General features: G+C 40.0%; 1 protein-coding gene across 6 annotated transcripts in view; it reads left to right on the forward strand.

Annotated features, from left to right (window-relative positions):
* Positions 1 to 17,685, forward strand: part of DOCK10 (dedicator of cytokinesis 10) — a 263,841-nt gene that overhangs the window by 181,028 nt on the left and 65,128 nt on the right. For all 6 annotated transcript variants that reach the window (XM_088021536.1, XM_088021534.1, XM_088021535.1 and 3 more), the window contains exons 17-26: positions 339 to 526; positions 1,036 to 1,101; positions 2,847 to 2,939; positions 6,997 to 7,120; positions 7,315 to 7,436; positions 7,796 to 7,882; positions 10,710 to 10,802; positions 11,216 to 11,334; positions 13,059 to 13,128; positions 16,479 to 16,592. In XM_088021536.1, coding sequence (XP_087877662.1) covers positions 339 to 526; positions 1,036 to 1,101; positions 2,847 to 2,939; positions 6,997 to 7,120; positions 7,315 to 7,436; positions 7,796 to 7,882; positions 10,710 to 10,802; positions 11,216 to 11,334; positions 13,059 to 13,128; positions 16,479 to 16,592 — 1,076 coding nt within the window. The remainder of the gene's footprint in view (positions 1 to 338; positions 527 to 1,035; positions 1,102 to 2,846; positions 2,940 to 6,996; positions 7,121 to 7,314; positions 7,437 to 7,795; positions 7,883 to 10,709; positions 10,803 to 11,215; positions 11,335 to 13,058; positions 13,129 to 16,478; positions 16,593 to 17,685) is intronic.

A 17,685-nucleotide genomic window follows, 5' to 3' on the forward strand; every position in this document is an offset into this window, starting at 1 on the left:
CCAATGAATTAATCCTTATCTTATAATACGTGGTTAGTGTGCTCAGAGAATCATCAGTTAAAATTTAGTTTTCATATGAAGCTTAATGCAAAAATAAAATAGTTATAAATCCATCCAAAAGATTTACCAGTTTTTTGAGACATCAATTTTGATATTAAATGGCTTGATTATCTATCATCCCTACCTCCTACAAATTTTTCATGCTTCCATAATTTAACATAAATTCCTTTGCAAATACAGAGTTTCTATTTCAAGTGGATTCACTTTAAAATTGTTAAGTATTGTTCACCTTAAACAATCACATTAAATGACAAACTCTTGTTTTCTGATTTTTAAAGACTGTGTAACATCGTCCTTTATCCCTGTCAAGCCTTTTGATGTGATGGCTCAACCAGAACCCACAGTCGAGGTGGAAGAATTTATTTACGACTCAACAAAGTACTGCCGTCCTTATAGAGTATACAAAAATCAAATTTACATTTACCCCAGGCACCTCAAGTATGATAGCCAGAAATGTTTCAACAAGGTATGGTATGTTTCTGAAATGTTGTGCTCTCTCTTGCACCCTCCTGAGATCATGTTAAGATGGATTCTTGAAAGTTCAAATACAAATTATCACAGGTCAACAGTTTGGAATAAAAATCCATTTGCAGAATGTGCTTAATAAGGGGCAGTGATGAGTTTCACCTTAAAAGTGTTTAAGGATGCACAGTTTATAAAATATTAATAATCCTTTCTAAAGTCAGCCCTAAATTATTTTGTTCTAGAATTCTTTTTTTGTAGTTTCTTAAGGTACTCTGAAAATAGCATATCTGCTTCCTTTTGATGTGAGTTTTTTCTTCCCTTTTAAATAATATCTCCAAGTCCTTCTGCTATTTCTGAGCACTATGGATAATGTCACAAGAAAATGTTGGGTATTCTACATTTTTCAGATTTAATTAGAAGCTACTTATTTTAGACACTAAGATTGTTGGGTTTTTTGGTGTTATTTAGCAGGAAATTACAATTTCCATTTTCCCCTCTCTATAATTCCAGGCTCGAAATATAACCGTGTGCATTGAATTCAAAAATTCTGATGAAGAAGATGCCAAGCCCGTGAAGGTGAGCCAAGTCCATGAGGGGATACGGCACCCGGGGGGGGTGGGGGGGGAAGGCAGGTGCATAGGTTCTCCTCACCACCAAGGAGCTTTTTATTTGAGTGTGATTAAAAGAGGAGCAAGTCAATACATTTGTGTTAGATTTTCTAAAATGTACCTGATTTAATAGCCATCATTAACCGGATCTATTAGAAATGCCAGTCTCATAGCTCTGCCTAGCTTTTCATGACTTGGAAAAAAGGAAACTACTTTAGTGTGAAATAAATGCAAAGATTCCCCTCTGCAAGACTGCCCTTTTCAAAGAGCCCGCCTCTCAATTCAGCAGCATGCTTGATTTAAAATGCCACATCCCAGCTGGCCCTCGCATGGCCTGTGCCGAAGGGCTGCAGCATGTTGGCCCAGCGGCTAGGGCAGCGGGCCCATGGGATGCTCACATCCATGGAAGGAGCATGTGGCCTGCTGCCCGAGGAGCTGGGAGATGGCTCGGGAAAGTTGGTCCCTGTTGTTGATCACGTGATTTAATAAAACACATAAGACTACAAGGTTTGTATGAACTGTGCTTTTTAACCTCCAAAAGTGCAACTACATGTCATTTTTCAGAGTTCATCTCTGATATATACTGTTTTTATTTTAGGGACTTCAAACAACATAGAGTAACCCATAAAAAGAGAGGAAAATTATTTTTAGTGTGCCTGTGGTCAGATCTTCCCAGTTTGAATGAATCAGAGGGATGGAATAGTAAAGGACAAAGCCCATTTCTAACTAACCCCCACGATTATCTGAGATAATCTCTTAAAGCTCTCTGTCAGGTACCAGTCATGTTCTCTGTACCAAGAAGGTTCGTAGCATGATTCAGAAGAAGGAGAATCGATCTGAGTGATTGAATGAATCATGCAGGGGAAAAAGAGATCTTTTAAATAGTCTTGAGCCACTGTCAGTCTCCACAGGTTCCAAGTTCTACAGTAACATCAGTTAGCATCAGGAGAGAAAAATTAAAGCAAAATGGAATTTTCAAACAAAGGCAATGACCAGATGGCAAGCACAGCAGGCCTTCTAGTACAGTGTTTATGAGGAAAATTCTAGCAAAGAGGAATAATAGCAGGTGAATGGGTCTCCTGTGTCATTGCCTTCTAAAGGATCACACAGAGATACAGCAGACTCCAGAAGAGGGACCCGGAGCCTTGGGCTAAGGGAACTTTGAAGCTGCGTGCCTAGGAAATACCATATGACACCCCCTGGCTTGACTGGGGGCTGGGGTGGAATAGTAATGCAATATGGTGGAGCCTGGAACCAGCCCTATCCTTCTAGCTCAGCATTCTTGGTTGGGAGCTGACATGTCAGGGGCTGGGGTCCAACCAAACCTTGTGGTCACCCACGAACGATTGCCTTAAACTCTAAACCAGAGCTGGATACCATGGGCCCCTTCAAGAGGCCAACTTACAGGAATCAGAATTGAACAATTTAGCTCTTATCTCCTGGTAATCAAAAGTAACGAACTGATTCAGGTTGATGTGATAGCTACATGATGAATTAAAGCCTTCAGATTTTCTTTGGCAGCACCCTGGTATAAGGAATACAAGGCAGCGGGTGAAAGAGGTTCAAGGTGAATTAGATATCAGTTAAGCCTGGCAAGTTATCACAAAATTCATCCTTGTTCCAGGATTGGTAACCGAAGAGTTGTGACTTTCTTGCGTGCTCAGGGTTAATTTCAGACACTCATAATCATTCAACTCGTAACTTTTTAAACAGTGTATTTATGGAAAACCTGGAGGGCCTCTCTTCACCTCAGCGGCCCACACAGCAGTTCTGCACCATTCCCAGAATCCGGATTTCTCCGATGAGGTAAGGGTCAGGCCTCCACTGCCACCCAGGATCTCCTAAAAAGATGGGTGCGTGGGTCAGGTAATGCACAAAGATAAACACTCTCTCTAGACCACATCTCAGACTGAGGACATGTCTTGGCTGATATTTACTGAAGTGAGATTTAGAAACTATGCTAATTGACAGTTGCTCCAAGAGTTATGTTGCAAATCCAGATGTTTCAACACAGGATCACCCTTCAAAAATACAATGTTTTTATGGTATCATTCTTTTCAAGTCAGAATAACATTTTTTCTTTTACTTCATTATTCAATATAATAAAGATTATGTTAGATAGCTTTACCAATTAATAACCGCATTTCTTGTCATAATGGAAAGAACATAGGAATAGACCAAGTATGAACCAATACTATGGCTTATGACCTATCACCCTGAGTGATCTTGAGTGATCACATCTCTGAGTGTGGCATGGAATAAGACCTACACTGGCCAACTCCTGAAACTCTCTTATTATGTGCCAGACACCATGCTATATGCATATATGCATCATCTCAAGTCCCAGAGGACTCTCCGGAGAAACAGAGCCAGTAGGGGGAGATATAGATGTATAGATGGGTGGATTTATTATGAGATATTGACTCACGTCATTATGGAGACAGGAAGTCCATGATCTTCCATCAGCAAGCCCAAGACCCAGGAAAGCCAGCGGTACTGTTTGAAGGCTTAAGAGCCAGCGAGGTTATGATGTAGATTCCAGTTCTGGTCTGAAGGGGGCACCAAGGGCAGACAGAGAAGATCAGTGTTCAAGTTCAAGTAGTCAGGCAGAGAGAGAATTCAGCCTCCTGCCTCTTTGTTCTATTCAGGTCCTCATCAGATTGGATGATGAGCACCCATGCTGGGGAGGGCCATCTGCTCTACTCAGTCCTCAGATTCAAATGCTGATCTTTTCCAGAAACATCCTCACAGGCACACCCAGAAATAATGTTCAACTGGCTCTTTGGGCATTCTGCTAGCCCAGTCAAACTGACATAAAATTAACTTTCCTGTTTCTTGGATAAGGAAAATGGGACTCAGAGAAGTAACTTTGCCAAGGCCACACCACTAATGAGCAATAATCAGAATTCAGACCAGGCCACATGACTCCGGGGCCTCAAGCTATACCACTCTGCTCTAAAATGCGTGAAAAAAACCAGTCGGGCCAATGGTAAATTACTCTATGCGTGTCAGCTTATATTATAAAGAGATTCAGACAAACAAGCGTTAGTGATTAAATTTAATTTCTGACCACAAAGCAAAAGTCTGAACTAATGCAACCTGCTGATATGGTGTCGGGGATTAAAAAGATCACATCTTTCCCTGAGTTTCCTATGGCTGCTATAGTAAATCACCACAGTCTCGTGGCTTAGAAAAACCCTTGTTCATTATCAGTTAGTTCTGGAGGTCGTAACTCTGAAATGGGTCCCACAGGGCTGAAATCAAGGTGTCAACAGGCCTGCATTCCTCCTGGAGGTTTTAGGGGAGGCCCCTTGCCTCAACTTTTCCAGCTTCTAGAGGCTTCCACAGGCCTTGGCTGGTGACCCTCTTCCAGAAGTTTCCTCACTCTGACTTCCACTTCCTTTCTCACATCTCTGACTCTGACTTTCCGCCAATAAGGACTCTGTGATTACATTGCGCACTCGTGTTAATCCAACATAATCTTTCCATTTTAAAATTCTTAATTTCATCACTTTCGAAAATCCCTGTGAACAGGGTAGTTCACAGATTCTGGAGATTAGGGCAGGGAGGACATCTTTGGGGGGCTATTATTCTGCCTACCACATCTTATTCCACATCAGTCATTTTAAAACTAATTGAAGGAACTTCAGTGAAACCACAGACTTCCCTTGACCTTATCTCCCTCCTCCACATCCATTTAATGCTCTTAAACTTTGTTCCCTATAAATTCAGGACAGAAGATGAAAAAAAATTAAGGTACAGAGCTACCACCACGTTACAGAATATTTACTGTATTGGTTGACCCCTTGGAAAAGCCCCTCTGAAAGATGTATTCTCTGTAGACGTACAAGATTTTTTTTTTTTCAAAAAAAAAAAAAGATATTCTCACTGTTAACTCTGGCTTTCAATCTCTCTTGCTCGTGTGTGTTTCCCAGAATTCTTATAAAAGCCATGGACTTTTCCACAGGAGAACATGTATACAATGAAAGCCCAGCGAACTCTGCAGTGTAGACTCAAAACTAAGGTTACGTTAATTGCACAAATTGATAGAAGTTCTTTCAAGGTGATGTTATAATGTAAATATTTGCAGTATTTAAGGGAAGGGTGTTTGCACTCATAGTTAACTGGAATTCTTGAGGGCGTATTGCATTCCCGTATGCTCTTTACGTTAGCCAAGAAAAAGAAAATTTCTTTCTGGTACATGGCTAATTACTGTATATTCTTAAATGTACATCAGCCTTTGTTGCCAGGTTAACATACTGGTATATAAAGAACATGTAAGCTTGTAAATTATTCCAACTGAAAAGCTCTCAAATTTTACCCTTCATCAGAATCACCCAGAAGGCTTGTTACGACACAGATTACTGTAACCCGCCCCAGATTTTTGGATTCCATATATCTGAAAACGGGGCCTGAAAATTGGTATGATACTTGTTAGAACAAGTTTCCAGATGATGCTGATGTTGCTGTTCCAGGCATAACATTTTGAAAATCAATGTAATAAATCCTTTCCTGAACAATGAGAAAATATGTGCTGGATGGGCAGATGCACAAAGAGTCTCATAAAGAATCTGGCAGATAATCTGCATGGTTTTCTAACACCTTATTGCTTGACCATTCTGGAAACTACCTAGTTGTTGATATTGGGGTGAATGCAGCTTACATGCATGGGTTCCTGAGATTCCAGCATGAAGTAGTTATCAAAAAACATGGTTTCTCATCCTGGAAGATTCTATTACTGACTAGGCCGCAAACTCCTAGTGAGTCAAAGCCCTGTAACCATCTCTAAACTGAGTTCCTACCTCTGTATCATCCTACTTCACAATGTATGTTTCAGAGGTTTGGAAACTGAAAAGCACTATAAAATATAGAGGGTGTCAAAACATTTCTTCTTAAGAAGATGGAGGAGGCTCCTCATTACGTCTGTTCTTTTTAAGATTTCATTTATTTTTTTTTTTGACAGAGATAGACACAGCGAGAGAGGAAACACAAACAGGGGGAGCTTCAGAGGGAGAAGGAGAACAGGCTTCCCGCAAAGCGGGGAGCCCGATGCGGGGCTCGATCCCAACACCTTGGGATCATGACCTGAGCCGAAGGCAGACGCTTAACAACTGAGCCACACAGGCGCCCCCATTACGTCTATTTTTAATGTATATCAACTTTATGCTTTATATTTATTCGGAAGTATTCTTTATGTAGCTACAACATGACGTCTCCTCAAAACAGCTCATTACTTGGTTACCACAATAACACACTTCATCTATTTTTTGTTCTTTTTAAAAAGGAATAGATTCTGTGCTTAAGTTACATCATTCCCTGCTGCCATGTTTCTCAACACTGTGCCTATGAGTCGCCTGGGGATCTTATTAAAATGCAGATTCTGTTTCCATGTGTCTGGGGCAGTGTCCAAGATTGTGCATTTCTAATGAGCTCCCAAGTGATGCTCACGCACTGGCCCAATGCACACACTGCGAGAGGCAAAGCCTCAGTTCACTCAGCGTATGTTCCTTGATGATAGGTTCTTCAATCTATGTCTTTTTGACACCCTACAGTTAGTCTGTGTGGGTGTGTGTTTAATCCATTCTCTATTAGCATACATTATCAAATGACAAATACCAGGCATTCTAAATTATCGTCCCCCACCACAATAAAGAAGTAAAAATATCAGCCCCTTAATACGTGACTGCTAGCAGGACAGATATTCATTGAGAGTGAAATCAGTACTTTTAACACTAACTATGAAACGTGGTCCTCAGTTTCAGTGAAAGAATTTTTAGAAGGCTGAGTTGCCTATGCTTTGCCTTACCCTGACCCGGGGCAAATGAGTTTCATCCCAGTCCGGCTATTATCTCTTTCTTTGCAGGTGAAAATTGAGCTCCCAACACAGCTCCATGAGAAACACCATATTTTGTTTTCTTTTTATCATATCACTTGTGACATAAATGCCAAGGCTAATGCCAAGAAAAAGGAGACCCTGGAAACATCAGGTACTGACAGGATGTGATGTGAGACAGCATTACATGTCATCTGTGTGACTTGAACTGGAGAGTATTTTAAAGCTCCCATTTATTAAAATTTTTTAGTGAAGTGTTCTATTCATAAGTGACAAGTAACTTTGTTTTTACTGCTCACCATGGAGGTTTGTACTCAGAAGTTTTCTCTTGGTTCTTCCTTTGCACAGTTGGATATGCCTGGCTTCCCCTGATGAAACATGATCAGATAGCTTCTCAAGAATACAATATCCCAATAGCAACAAGCCTGCCTCCTAATTATTTAAGCTTTCAAGACTCTGCAAGCGGAAAGGTATTGAGTGATGTATAATTTAAGAGAAAAAAAAATACATGAGCTAAATGACATGAGGTTATCTTCTGTCTGTTATTTAAATGAACCCAAGGACTGTAGTGTATGCATCCATTGTAGTGGTGAGTTGTGTACCTACAATATTTCAGAGGTCTTGTTTGGTTTGTGGCCAGTAGAAATGATCCATTAGAACGGCCTTCTGATATCACATTGGTCTCCCTCACCAATATTGTCAAATGTATTGCATCTTCTATTTTGCCTCTCTAGAGTCATGTAAGGTGAACGGATCAGGATGGCAAATTAGCATGAGCTATATAACCTGTTTGTTTTCTTTTTTCCAATTACCACACTCTTTTTTACAGCACGGTGGGAGTGACATTAAGTGGGTTGACGGTGGTAAACCACTCTTCAAAGTATCGACATTTGTGGTATCCACAGTGAACACTCAGGTGAGTGTGTTGTCCTGAGATCTCAGCATCTGCTTTAACATGGAGAATCCTCAGGGGGCTCTTGTATTTAGAGGAGGGGACTCACCATTTCCCAAGTTGTCAGAGGGACAGGTGATTGAGAATTGCAAAGGAAGAATAGAGGCATAACTTTATGCCTCTCCCAGGAGAGATAGAATGCCCCAACCCTTCAGCCCTGGGGCCATAAACTGCAGCCTAGAATACCAGACGTGTATGTCTCAGGATGATGCTCCCCTGGAAATATGGCTTGCCTCCACTGACAACATCCAAGTGTTAAAAATGGGAAAAGTCAAAATGAAAGACTTTGGATCTTTACCTCAAAATGAAAAACTTTGGATCTTTACCTCAAAACTAAGTCTGAAGGGCACCTGGGTGGCTCAGTCGGTTAAGTGTTTGCCTTCAGCTCAGGTCATGGGATCGAGCCCTGCATCAGGCTCCTTGCTCAGCGGGGAGTCTACTTCTCCCTCTCCCTCTGCTCCTCCCCCCTACTTGTGCTCTCTCTCTCTCTCTCTGTAAATAAATAAATAAAATCTTAAAAAAAAAATAATTCTGATTCCCAGTGCCTAACTGGTGCTCCTGATGTTGGTGACCATGATGTTGGCAGAACTGCACTGGAGAGTCTCCTTCACCAAATTCTTCCTCAGTGATCCCACACAAGTTGCCTCGTCCTTGAGGTCTTTATTTTGTCACCAGGAAAATGGTGACAATAATATCTGCCAAGGTTGGGCGAAGGTCCAAAATGAGAAACCACATGTGAAAATACCTCAGGAACTGCAAAATGCTATACAAATGTTCTTACTGCTGTTGCTAAATTACCACAGACGCACCCCTTCCCCTGCGAGACAGCTGATTTTACCAGTGTGAAGACTTTCATGATACCAGTTATAAAGTACAAAGCAAATCATTAAGTACACAAACTGTATTTCTCCTTTCTTAAATTCAGTGTGTTGCTAATACTCACTTGCTAAGAAAAAAGAAATCATCCAGGTATTACATACATATTGCTTCAGAATTTGTCTTCATAACCTCTGGTGCCTCAAGCCAAATTTAGTCCTTTTCCCTAGAACTCTATCCAAACTCCTCAAGTCCCACAGAATGGTCCTTCCCCACCCAATCCTGCCTTTATTTACCTCAGAATACCAGTCTGCCTTCCTCACACGCCCAGCTGCTTTCCTTCCAACGGGCCAGGTGTCTCTCTGACTCATCACCACTCACCTTTCTCTGCATCCGCTGCCACTGCCCACATGCTCGTTGCCCCGGCGGGACACATTCGTCCTTCATCAAACCCAGTATTTACCTCAGTGATCAATCTCTCTCTCTCTTCGTTCCCTCCCCGCGTCGGCCTGGTCAGGTCCCACCCATCCTTCAGACGCTGGCTCAAATGTCACTTTCTCAAAGAAGCCTCTCTTATTCCCTGACACCTCAGACATGCTGTGTCATCTTGTCATACACCTACGTCGCACCCTGCTTTCCTGTGAAGCACTTACCTAACTGTGATCGAGTAGGTGTGTGTTGACATGGCTGTATGGTGCCTGTCTCCCTGGAATCATGGAAGGACCACAGAGGAAGGGACTGGGTTTTCTTGGGCCTCCACGCTGTCCTCCACGCCTGCCAAGGGTCTGGCACGTAGTCAACTTTCAATGAATAATTGTTAGATAGATGAATAAGTGAAATGAAACTGAAAATATCACACACACACACACCGGAACTGAGGGAAACCCAAATCACAGATGTCCTTCTAGAATCAACACATTCCAGAGAAATATCCAGAATGTGTATCTCCACTAAAATTCTGTGTCTCACTTTCTGACTATATAATTCTGACCCTCAGCTCAGAACTTAGAGAATTTTTAAGGTGCCGCCCTCTTCAGGAAATAGCATTAAAGGGCATACTCAGGCCACTGTAACAAATACCACAGACTGGGCAGCTTAAACAACAGAAATTTATGTTCTCCCCATTCTGGAGTCCAGAAGACCAGTATCAAGGTGTTGGCAGGGTTGGTTTCTTCTGAGGCCTCTCTTCTTGACCTGTAGGTGGCCATCTTCTTGCTGGGTCCTCTCACGGTCTTTTCCTCTATGCTGGTACATGTCTGGTGTCTATCTGTGTGTGCAAATTTCCTCTTCAATTTTTTTTTTTTAAGTAGGCAGGTCTTGAACTCGTGACCCTGAGATCAAAACCTGAGCTGAATCAAGGGTCAGACGCTTAACTGACAGGGCCACCCAGTGCCCCTAAATTTCCTCTTTTATGGAGACATCAGTCATATTGGACTGGGTCCACCCTAACTGCCTCACTTTAACATAACTATGTCTTTAAAGACCTTATTTCTAAATGTGGTTACATTCTGAGGTCCTGGGAGTTGGGACTTCAACGTATGGATTGTGGGAAGACACAATTCAGCCCATAACAAAGGATACAAATCGCTTTTATCTCATCAGGTTAGTGTGAACTTCCTAATTTTTTACTAGCTCAGGCACTGTAAGCCTGAAAATGTCCCTGTGCATACGAAGAGTACACCTTCTCATGTGTGTTAAGAAATATGTAAGAAAAATACATAAAAGTCTGTGGAAAAAAACAGGAAGATGAAAAAAGGCAATTTTTTAAAAATGGGGGGAGAGCCAAGGGAAGTGCTTCTCCAGCCACTGTCACGTGACCGAGAAGAAAAGCACACTTACAAAGCCATCACTCAACTCCTTGATAAAGCACCTCCTCATCGAGGTATCTGTCCTCCAGAAATGCTCATCCTCCATCACCATAATTTCCATATAACTTACGTGTCATCAGAATTAAACACTTTCTTTGCTGTTTCAGGATCCCCATGTGAATGCATTTTTCCGACAGTGCCAAAAAAGAGAGAAAGATATGTCTCAGTCACCTACCTCGAATTTCATCCGCTCTTGTAAGGTAACATGATATGCAAGTAGTTTCCATGTTTCTAGGGCAGAAATAGGCAAGCGAGACACTGATAGTTTCCAATGAGTAGCAAACGAAGAGAGGATTTTTAAATGCCTTATCAATTCAGAGAGTGCATGGTTATTTCTCAATTCCTAAACAGTTTCTGCCTGTTGTTTACAAACCAACATCAGGGTTTTTTCCAAAATAAAAATGATTGAAAATCAGAATCAATTGATTTTAAATTAGGTAATTGCATATTGGGTCCTTGCAACTATGTTCCCATGCCGTGTGCCATGCTAAGTGCAAATGAAGGATAAAGCTAGATAGAGGTGAGCTAGAGTGTTCATATTTGAGTTCTGAAATACATCAGAATGTGCTTTAAATTTAATCAGTGCCCTTTTTCTCCCACTAACTTACTACAGAACTTATTGAATGTGGAAAAGATTCACGCAATCATGAGTTTTCTGCCTATAATCTTGAATCAGCTCTTCAAGGTGTTGGTACAGAATGAAGAAGATGAAATAAGTACGACTGTGACCAGGTATCTCTCCCATGGTCTTAGGAGAAGAGATCTTACAGTTCGTGATTGCACAAAACCGTGATGATAACTGAATGGCCACTCATTTGTACCTGCTTACATTTCACTTGAACACATGTCTCAAATTTTAAGTATTTTTTCACTCTTGAGTTCTTGCCTTCAAATCTGTTGTTATCATTTGGATAAAGTTTTAGACCTCTTTTTTAACTTTTTCTTTTGTTTTTTAATTAAGCTTTTTATTTTGAGATCATCATAGATTTGCATGCAGTCATGAGAAATAACGCGGAGAGATCCCGTGTTCCCTTTACCCAGTTTACCAATGGCACCCTCTTGCAAAACTGTAGCCCAGTATCACTACCAGAATATTGAAATTGATAGAAACAGGATAGGGAACACTTCCATCACCACGTATGCCCTTTATACACACAATTACATCCCTCATGTCCCCAGCCCCCACCCCTTAGCACTGGTAACTACTAGTCTGTTAAAATTTTAGATAGATAGATAGATAGATAGATAGAGCTAGGCCCATAGATAGATAGGAAGGACATCTGGGTTTTTTCCAGTTTGGGGTAGATTTTGGGTGAAGACAAGTTTTTATTTCTCTGAGATAAATGCCTGGTGCCATTGCTGGGTAATATCATAGTTGCATGTGCAGTTTTTAAGAAAATACTGAATTGTTTCCCAGAGTGGCTATACCATTTCACATTTGCACTAGATTTTTTTAAATTTTTCTTTAACTGTTCTCCCTTTAAATTTGTCTATACTACATTCTTCCAACATTTCTAATCTGTCTAGTGACCTTGATGATCCTAATTTCCTCTCTATAGGCGTACTGTTTTAAATTAGGTAAAGCATCATATATGTCTAATGTTTATTTAAAAAAATATATTAGTCACAGAATTCTGGAAAAAAAAATTACTCTTGGCTTTGAAATGTGTCCAGAACTTTCCAAACTCACATGCATATTATTAACCTCTTTCAGAATGAGAGTCTTTAGCCTTGTTTTTAAAGTAGCACCCTGAAGCTCTGGAAAATTAAAGTATGTCTAACAGTCCCACCACAGCCAGTTCTGGGCCCAGATTAAAAGTCCCCAACTGTGCCTTCAATTGAGGCTCTTTTCAGCATTTATATATGGGTCTTTGCGAACAAGACTCCGAAATATTTCAGTGGATAGATCTGCTGAAATTCCAAGACATTCCAAAACACTACAGCCATGGAGAAACAGGATGTATTAATGTGAAAATAATACCACCACTGCTGCTAGAAACACTTCACCAGCTAAGGAGGGAAATAAAAAACGAAACCCTGAATCTAAACCTAATGGCTTTTTACAAAATCATTTGTCGTGCCTCCATGTTGGAAGGGAAGCCCTCTTTAAATGGACTATGATAATTAGAGGTTAAAGGTCTTCAATTTTAATCAGGTACCAAAAATGATCCTTTTTCCAAGAAGACAGTGTCAGCAAACTTGCAAACCATAACAGTCTCCAGTGTGATTTTGAAGCCATAGATATTCCTTGTATCTTAGTGTTTAGAGATTTCAACACTGGAGATGGTTAACAGGTGATACGGATTTGGGGGATCAAAACCTGGGGAGTCTGAAATTGGTTCATGCATTCATTCAGTACCTATTAAACACCCAGTTTATGAAAAACTCCAGTGCCCAACCAAGTGATATTTTCCTGCCTTCTCCAGAAGGGCCACTGAACAGTTTTGTTTTTCCAGGGTTCTGACCGACATTGTGGCCAAGTGCCATGAGGAGCAGCTGGACCACTCCGTCCAGTCGTACATTAAGGTATAAAATCGCCACTTGGACCCTGGGTGTATCCCCTTGTGCTCTGTGGTTTGTCTCATTTCCTGTCTGCAATAAGTGGGACGTTTCTCCCTTTAGCTGGATGGGGCTCACCATGGTAATATCAAGCATTCCCCTTAGCTACTTAGAATTCCATCTCTTTGCTTTGATGGTCAAGATGTATTGTTTAAATGTATAATAACATGTACCTGTGCAAATGAATATTTATATGGGGAGAAAGAACAAAGAAAGAGAAGAGAAAATGAAAGTATTACCCTCTTTAAGTCCACATTACAAATAAATGCAATTCCTATGTAAAGTTATGGAATATTTTTCTTGTTGGTTTGTTGAATGCTCTGTGTTTCTTCTGTAATGTTTTCTTAGCTCTTTTTATTGTTTTCTCAGGCATTATTTCATTTTCCCAGTTACTGTATATTTGTACCTGCTTCTGGTATGTTAAGTCCTTTATCCTCGGGCATGATCCACTAGCCCATTCCATCCCTGTGCACTGCTTCTTCCAGTGTCCTTCGCCAAATGTTCACTCAGACATGTTCATATTCTCATTTCCAGTTGGCCTATGAATTAATGCCAGTGAACTTGTGATGATGTTTGCACATTAGAGTTCCTGCCTAAATGTCATCTTCTTGAATGAAAAGAAAGACTCCATCCAGAGATAAATGAGAGTAACTTGCATTACTTTATAATGCATAGAGGAGCTCAATTTCTATTTTTTATGTGTAGATTAAACCATTGTGAGACACAGAACTTTTTTAATTGAAAGAATTTATTCCATTAATCTATATGAATAGACATATACACCTATGATTTAGATGTCTAGAAAGGTGACTAGAAAAGAATTTGGGTTTTTTTGTGCTAGAAATGAGTAAAGAAAAGAAAGCTTCCTGTGAAATTTCATTCTGGAGTGAATCCCTCTGAGGGATCTTTTACATTATGGTTTTATATCTGCATAGTTTCTAACTGCCTGAAATGTTAGGTATCTTCCCAAATACCCAAGTATGAGCGTGTGCCCTTCCTTAAAATATCCCATATGCCAAAAATAGTCAGTAACTTCACAATAATTTCCCTATGGTATAGTTTTACCCAACGAGATCTACATTTCAGTTGCAGAAAGACAGTTGACCTACAAATGCTTGTTTAGTTTGCTGTCTAAGACAGAGTGGTAGCATACTTTAATCCAGTACTGATGAATTTACATTCAACAGAATCATCTACAGAACTTTCTCTCAGTGCTTAACAAGTTTTCCATTTCAATCACCAAAGGGGCTAAGAAGAAAACAATTCCCCAGTCCATATTACACAAAGGCATCTTCCTTTCAACACAAGTATTTACCTCATTCCAATGGAATCATTGAAGATTGCATTAAGAACTCACTTATGCTGTGACTATTTTTGTGGCAGCCAAAGAAAGTTCCTTATGAGAACCTTAAATCAGCTCCCAGGCTCATTCTGTGATGTTCTTGAAAAGGTGTATTGGAATGTATCCTGGTATGGTCTTTATTTTTAACCAGGATGTTTGAAATCTCCTGATGAGACCATTTGATTTTGCAGTATAAGAGACTGCTTATTTAGTTTGCTTTGAAGTGGGTAAAATCCAGAAATATACACCTAAGTGGGATTTCAAGCTTATAACAGTTCCTAAAGATGTTTCATAAAAATGTTTTCACATATCTAAAGTGGACACATCCTAATAAATATCACCTGGAATTTTACTCCAGAAAGAACACTAAACTAGCAAGTGGGAAATTAGATTCTAGTCAAGGCTAAATAGTTAACTTGAGCAATCAGGCTCTCTGGACCTCATTTTTCTCCTCTGTGAAGGGATGGACCTGATGAACATGATTGTGAATCTATGATTGAACTCCTATGGCAGTACATGATTGACACCCTGACCTTGACCGAGTCTGATTTTTTTTTCTTCCCTGTGGGAAAAAGTATTTTTTTAACATATGGATAGATATTAAGCCCCATAACTAGGTGTATAATTAAAACTGATGGGCTGGTACCAGTATATGCTTTGATGTTCTTAAAAGATGTGATATATTCAATGGAATTTATATATATTCAGAAGCAAGCTAAACACCATTTCAAGTTCAGTGGTGCTAATGCTGCTAACTCACCCCATTTACAATATCCAAACTGCACACATACACCATGTCTTTTGCAAAGATGTGTGTCTCTAGTCAATCTAATTAAATGCCGTGGTTTACAGCAATTCATGGCATTGACACATTCCTGTCACGTTCCATGCCAAAATTTTAAAATAAGAATATCTCAGATCTAGTTGTAATGCTATTGGGGCTAAATAACTGTGCATGGGACTAAGTAGTTGGTGATGATATTACCCTCACATGAGTCACAATTCATGAGGGAAAAAACATCATATTACTCTTGATTTTGGCCAGTTTTATGCATCTCTTAGCTTTGTCTTTCTCCTCTGGGATGAGCTTGGAGAAGTCAGACTCCATCAGAGCAACTTAGGTGTCCATGAGTTGCAAAATCCAAAGAAACAATTATATAGATCCAAATGTGAATGAGCGTCTGCTTTGAGTTTCTTGCCTGTCTTCACTCTTGATTATAGTGAAGTCTGGGTGGTGAAGATTATGAAGAAATGGCCTTCCTTGAGGCAAACCCAACTCATAAGTAAAATAGTATAATCCAGGGATAAACATTTTATATTTAAAATATGTGCATAAATGGGTATTGATATCCTTAAAATTTATGAGGAAATACTGAAAATTAAAACCATTACATGCATTCAGAAAGGCACACCAAAACCAGTCTTTTGAGAGAAAAAAATGTGAGCAGCATTTGTTATCTTACTGATGGCCAATGTTCATGAACCCTCTGATAGCTGTGTCTAAGTATGAGGTGATAGAAACTGGGCATGTGGGGAGCTCACCTACTGGCCTCTGGAAGGCACCTGCTTCCCCACTTGGCTATTTGAGTGGGTGCTCTACCCTTTCAGGATGAAGAAATGCTACCATGCCACCTGTTACCAGTGGAAGGAAGGAGAAGGGGAAATGTGTCCTAAGTAGGTGGGTCAAAGCCCTCCATGTTTCCTTGAACCTGCTAAATTGCTCTCTGACTCTTTCTTTTGATTTCTACAAAAAGAGTTTCAAGGAGAGCTTAGGTGAGCCAAGCCCTCTCTGTGCAAAGCCCTAAATAGGAACAGTTGTGTACTCCTCTTATCATTGGGCCTTCATTGATTTCATGACAAAATCTGGCATGAACAGATAATTTTGAGATATGAGTTATTCGTGTAACATAATTTTTGAGGTTTTGTTTTTTTTTTTTAAGTCTTCAACTTTTTTCACTTTCTGGATTTTCTTCAGTTCGTGTTCAAGACCATGGCATGCAAGGAGAGAACAATACATGAGGAACTGGCTAAAAATGTGACTGGTCTTTTGAAATCAAATGACTCAACAACAGTAAAGCATGTCCTGAAGGTAAAGAATTTAAAACAATCCTTCAACTGCTGGCACGAGGGATTGTTTGATCTCACCCCTGGAAGGCAGTAAGACTCATTGATTTCCATAGATCATTTCTCCTGTAGTTTCTAGCATAAGCGTCATAAGCTGTATTGAAACTGTAGTATATAAAAACATTAAACAAAAGAGATCTGTGTCAAAAGAACAGAAGATATAGAATGGACCCAAGTGGAGTCCTTTGACCTAAAGACAGAATAAATAACTATTAAGAATCATCTGAGGGCGCCTGGGTGTCTCAGATGGTTGAACGTCTGCCTTCGGCTCGGGTCATGATCCCAGGGTCCTGGGATCGAGTCCCGCATCGGGGTCCCTGCTCCTTGGGAGCCTGCTTCTCCCTCTGCTTCTCTCTCTCTCTCTCCCTCTGTCTCTCATGAATAAATAAATACAATCTTTAAAAAAAAAAAAGAATCATCTGAAATACTTATGAACAAACAATGAATCATGGAACACTGCACCAAAAAACTAATGATGTAATATATGGTGATTAACATAACAATAAAAAATTTAAAAAAACTGCTAACTGTAGCAAAAATAAAATTTTGGGGGCTTTTAGGCATGATAAGAAGAAATGTACCAACAAAAGGATTAATGATGTATTAATGAATATACTGACAACAGAAAGGAAGCAGACAAAACAACCACGGTTTGACCGCAGAAAGCTGAAACACATGCATTTGTAAATGGTACATAAAGAAGAGATGGTGAGAAGCTTATAAAGAGATAACTCTAAATTATCATAGAAGAACAGACTTAGTCCCTAGCTAAATTAATTATCTATCATGACTTGACAGATGTTTGATTGATTAGTATGTAGCTGGAAAGAGAGGGCGGGATCAATAAGCATCAACATGATTCCCTAAACTCAAATTATTCTAGGCCGAGCAGTTTGTTTAGTCTTATGAGTATATTCATTCTGTTCATGCAACAAAGATGTTCCAAGTACCCGCCATGGGACAGGCACCAACCTGGTAGGCATCAGAGAATAGAATAAAGATCTCTGCCCTTGGGAAGCTTGCATTCTACTGGGGGATAAAAACAATAAACTACAGAC

This window comes from Eumetopias jubatus, unplaced genomic scaffold, assembly GCF_037043125.1.
Source record: "Eumetopias jubatus isolate StellerSeaLion01/CBP00866 unplaced genomic scaffold, mEumJub1_p1.0 scaffold_3, whole genome shotgun sequence".
In the NCBI taxonomy this organism is placed as follows: Eukaryota; Metazoa; Chordata; class Mammalia; order Carnivora; family Otariidae; genus Eumetopias; species Eumetopias jubatus.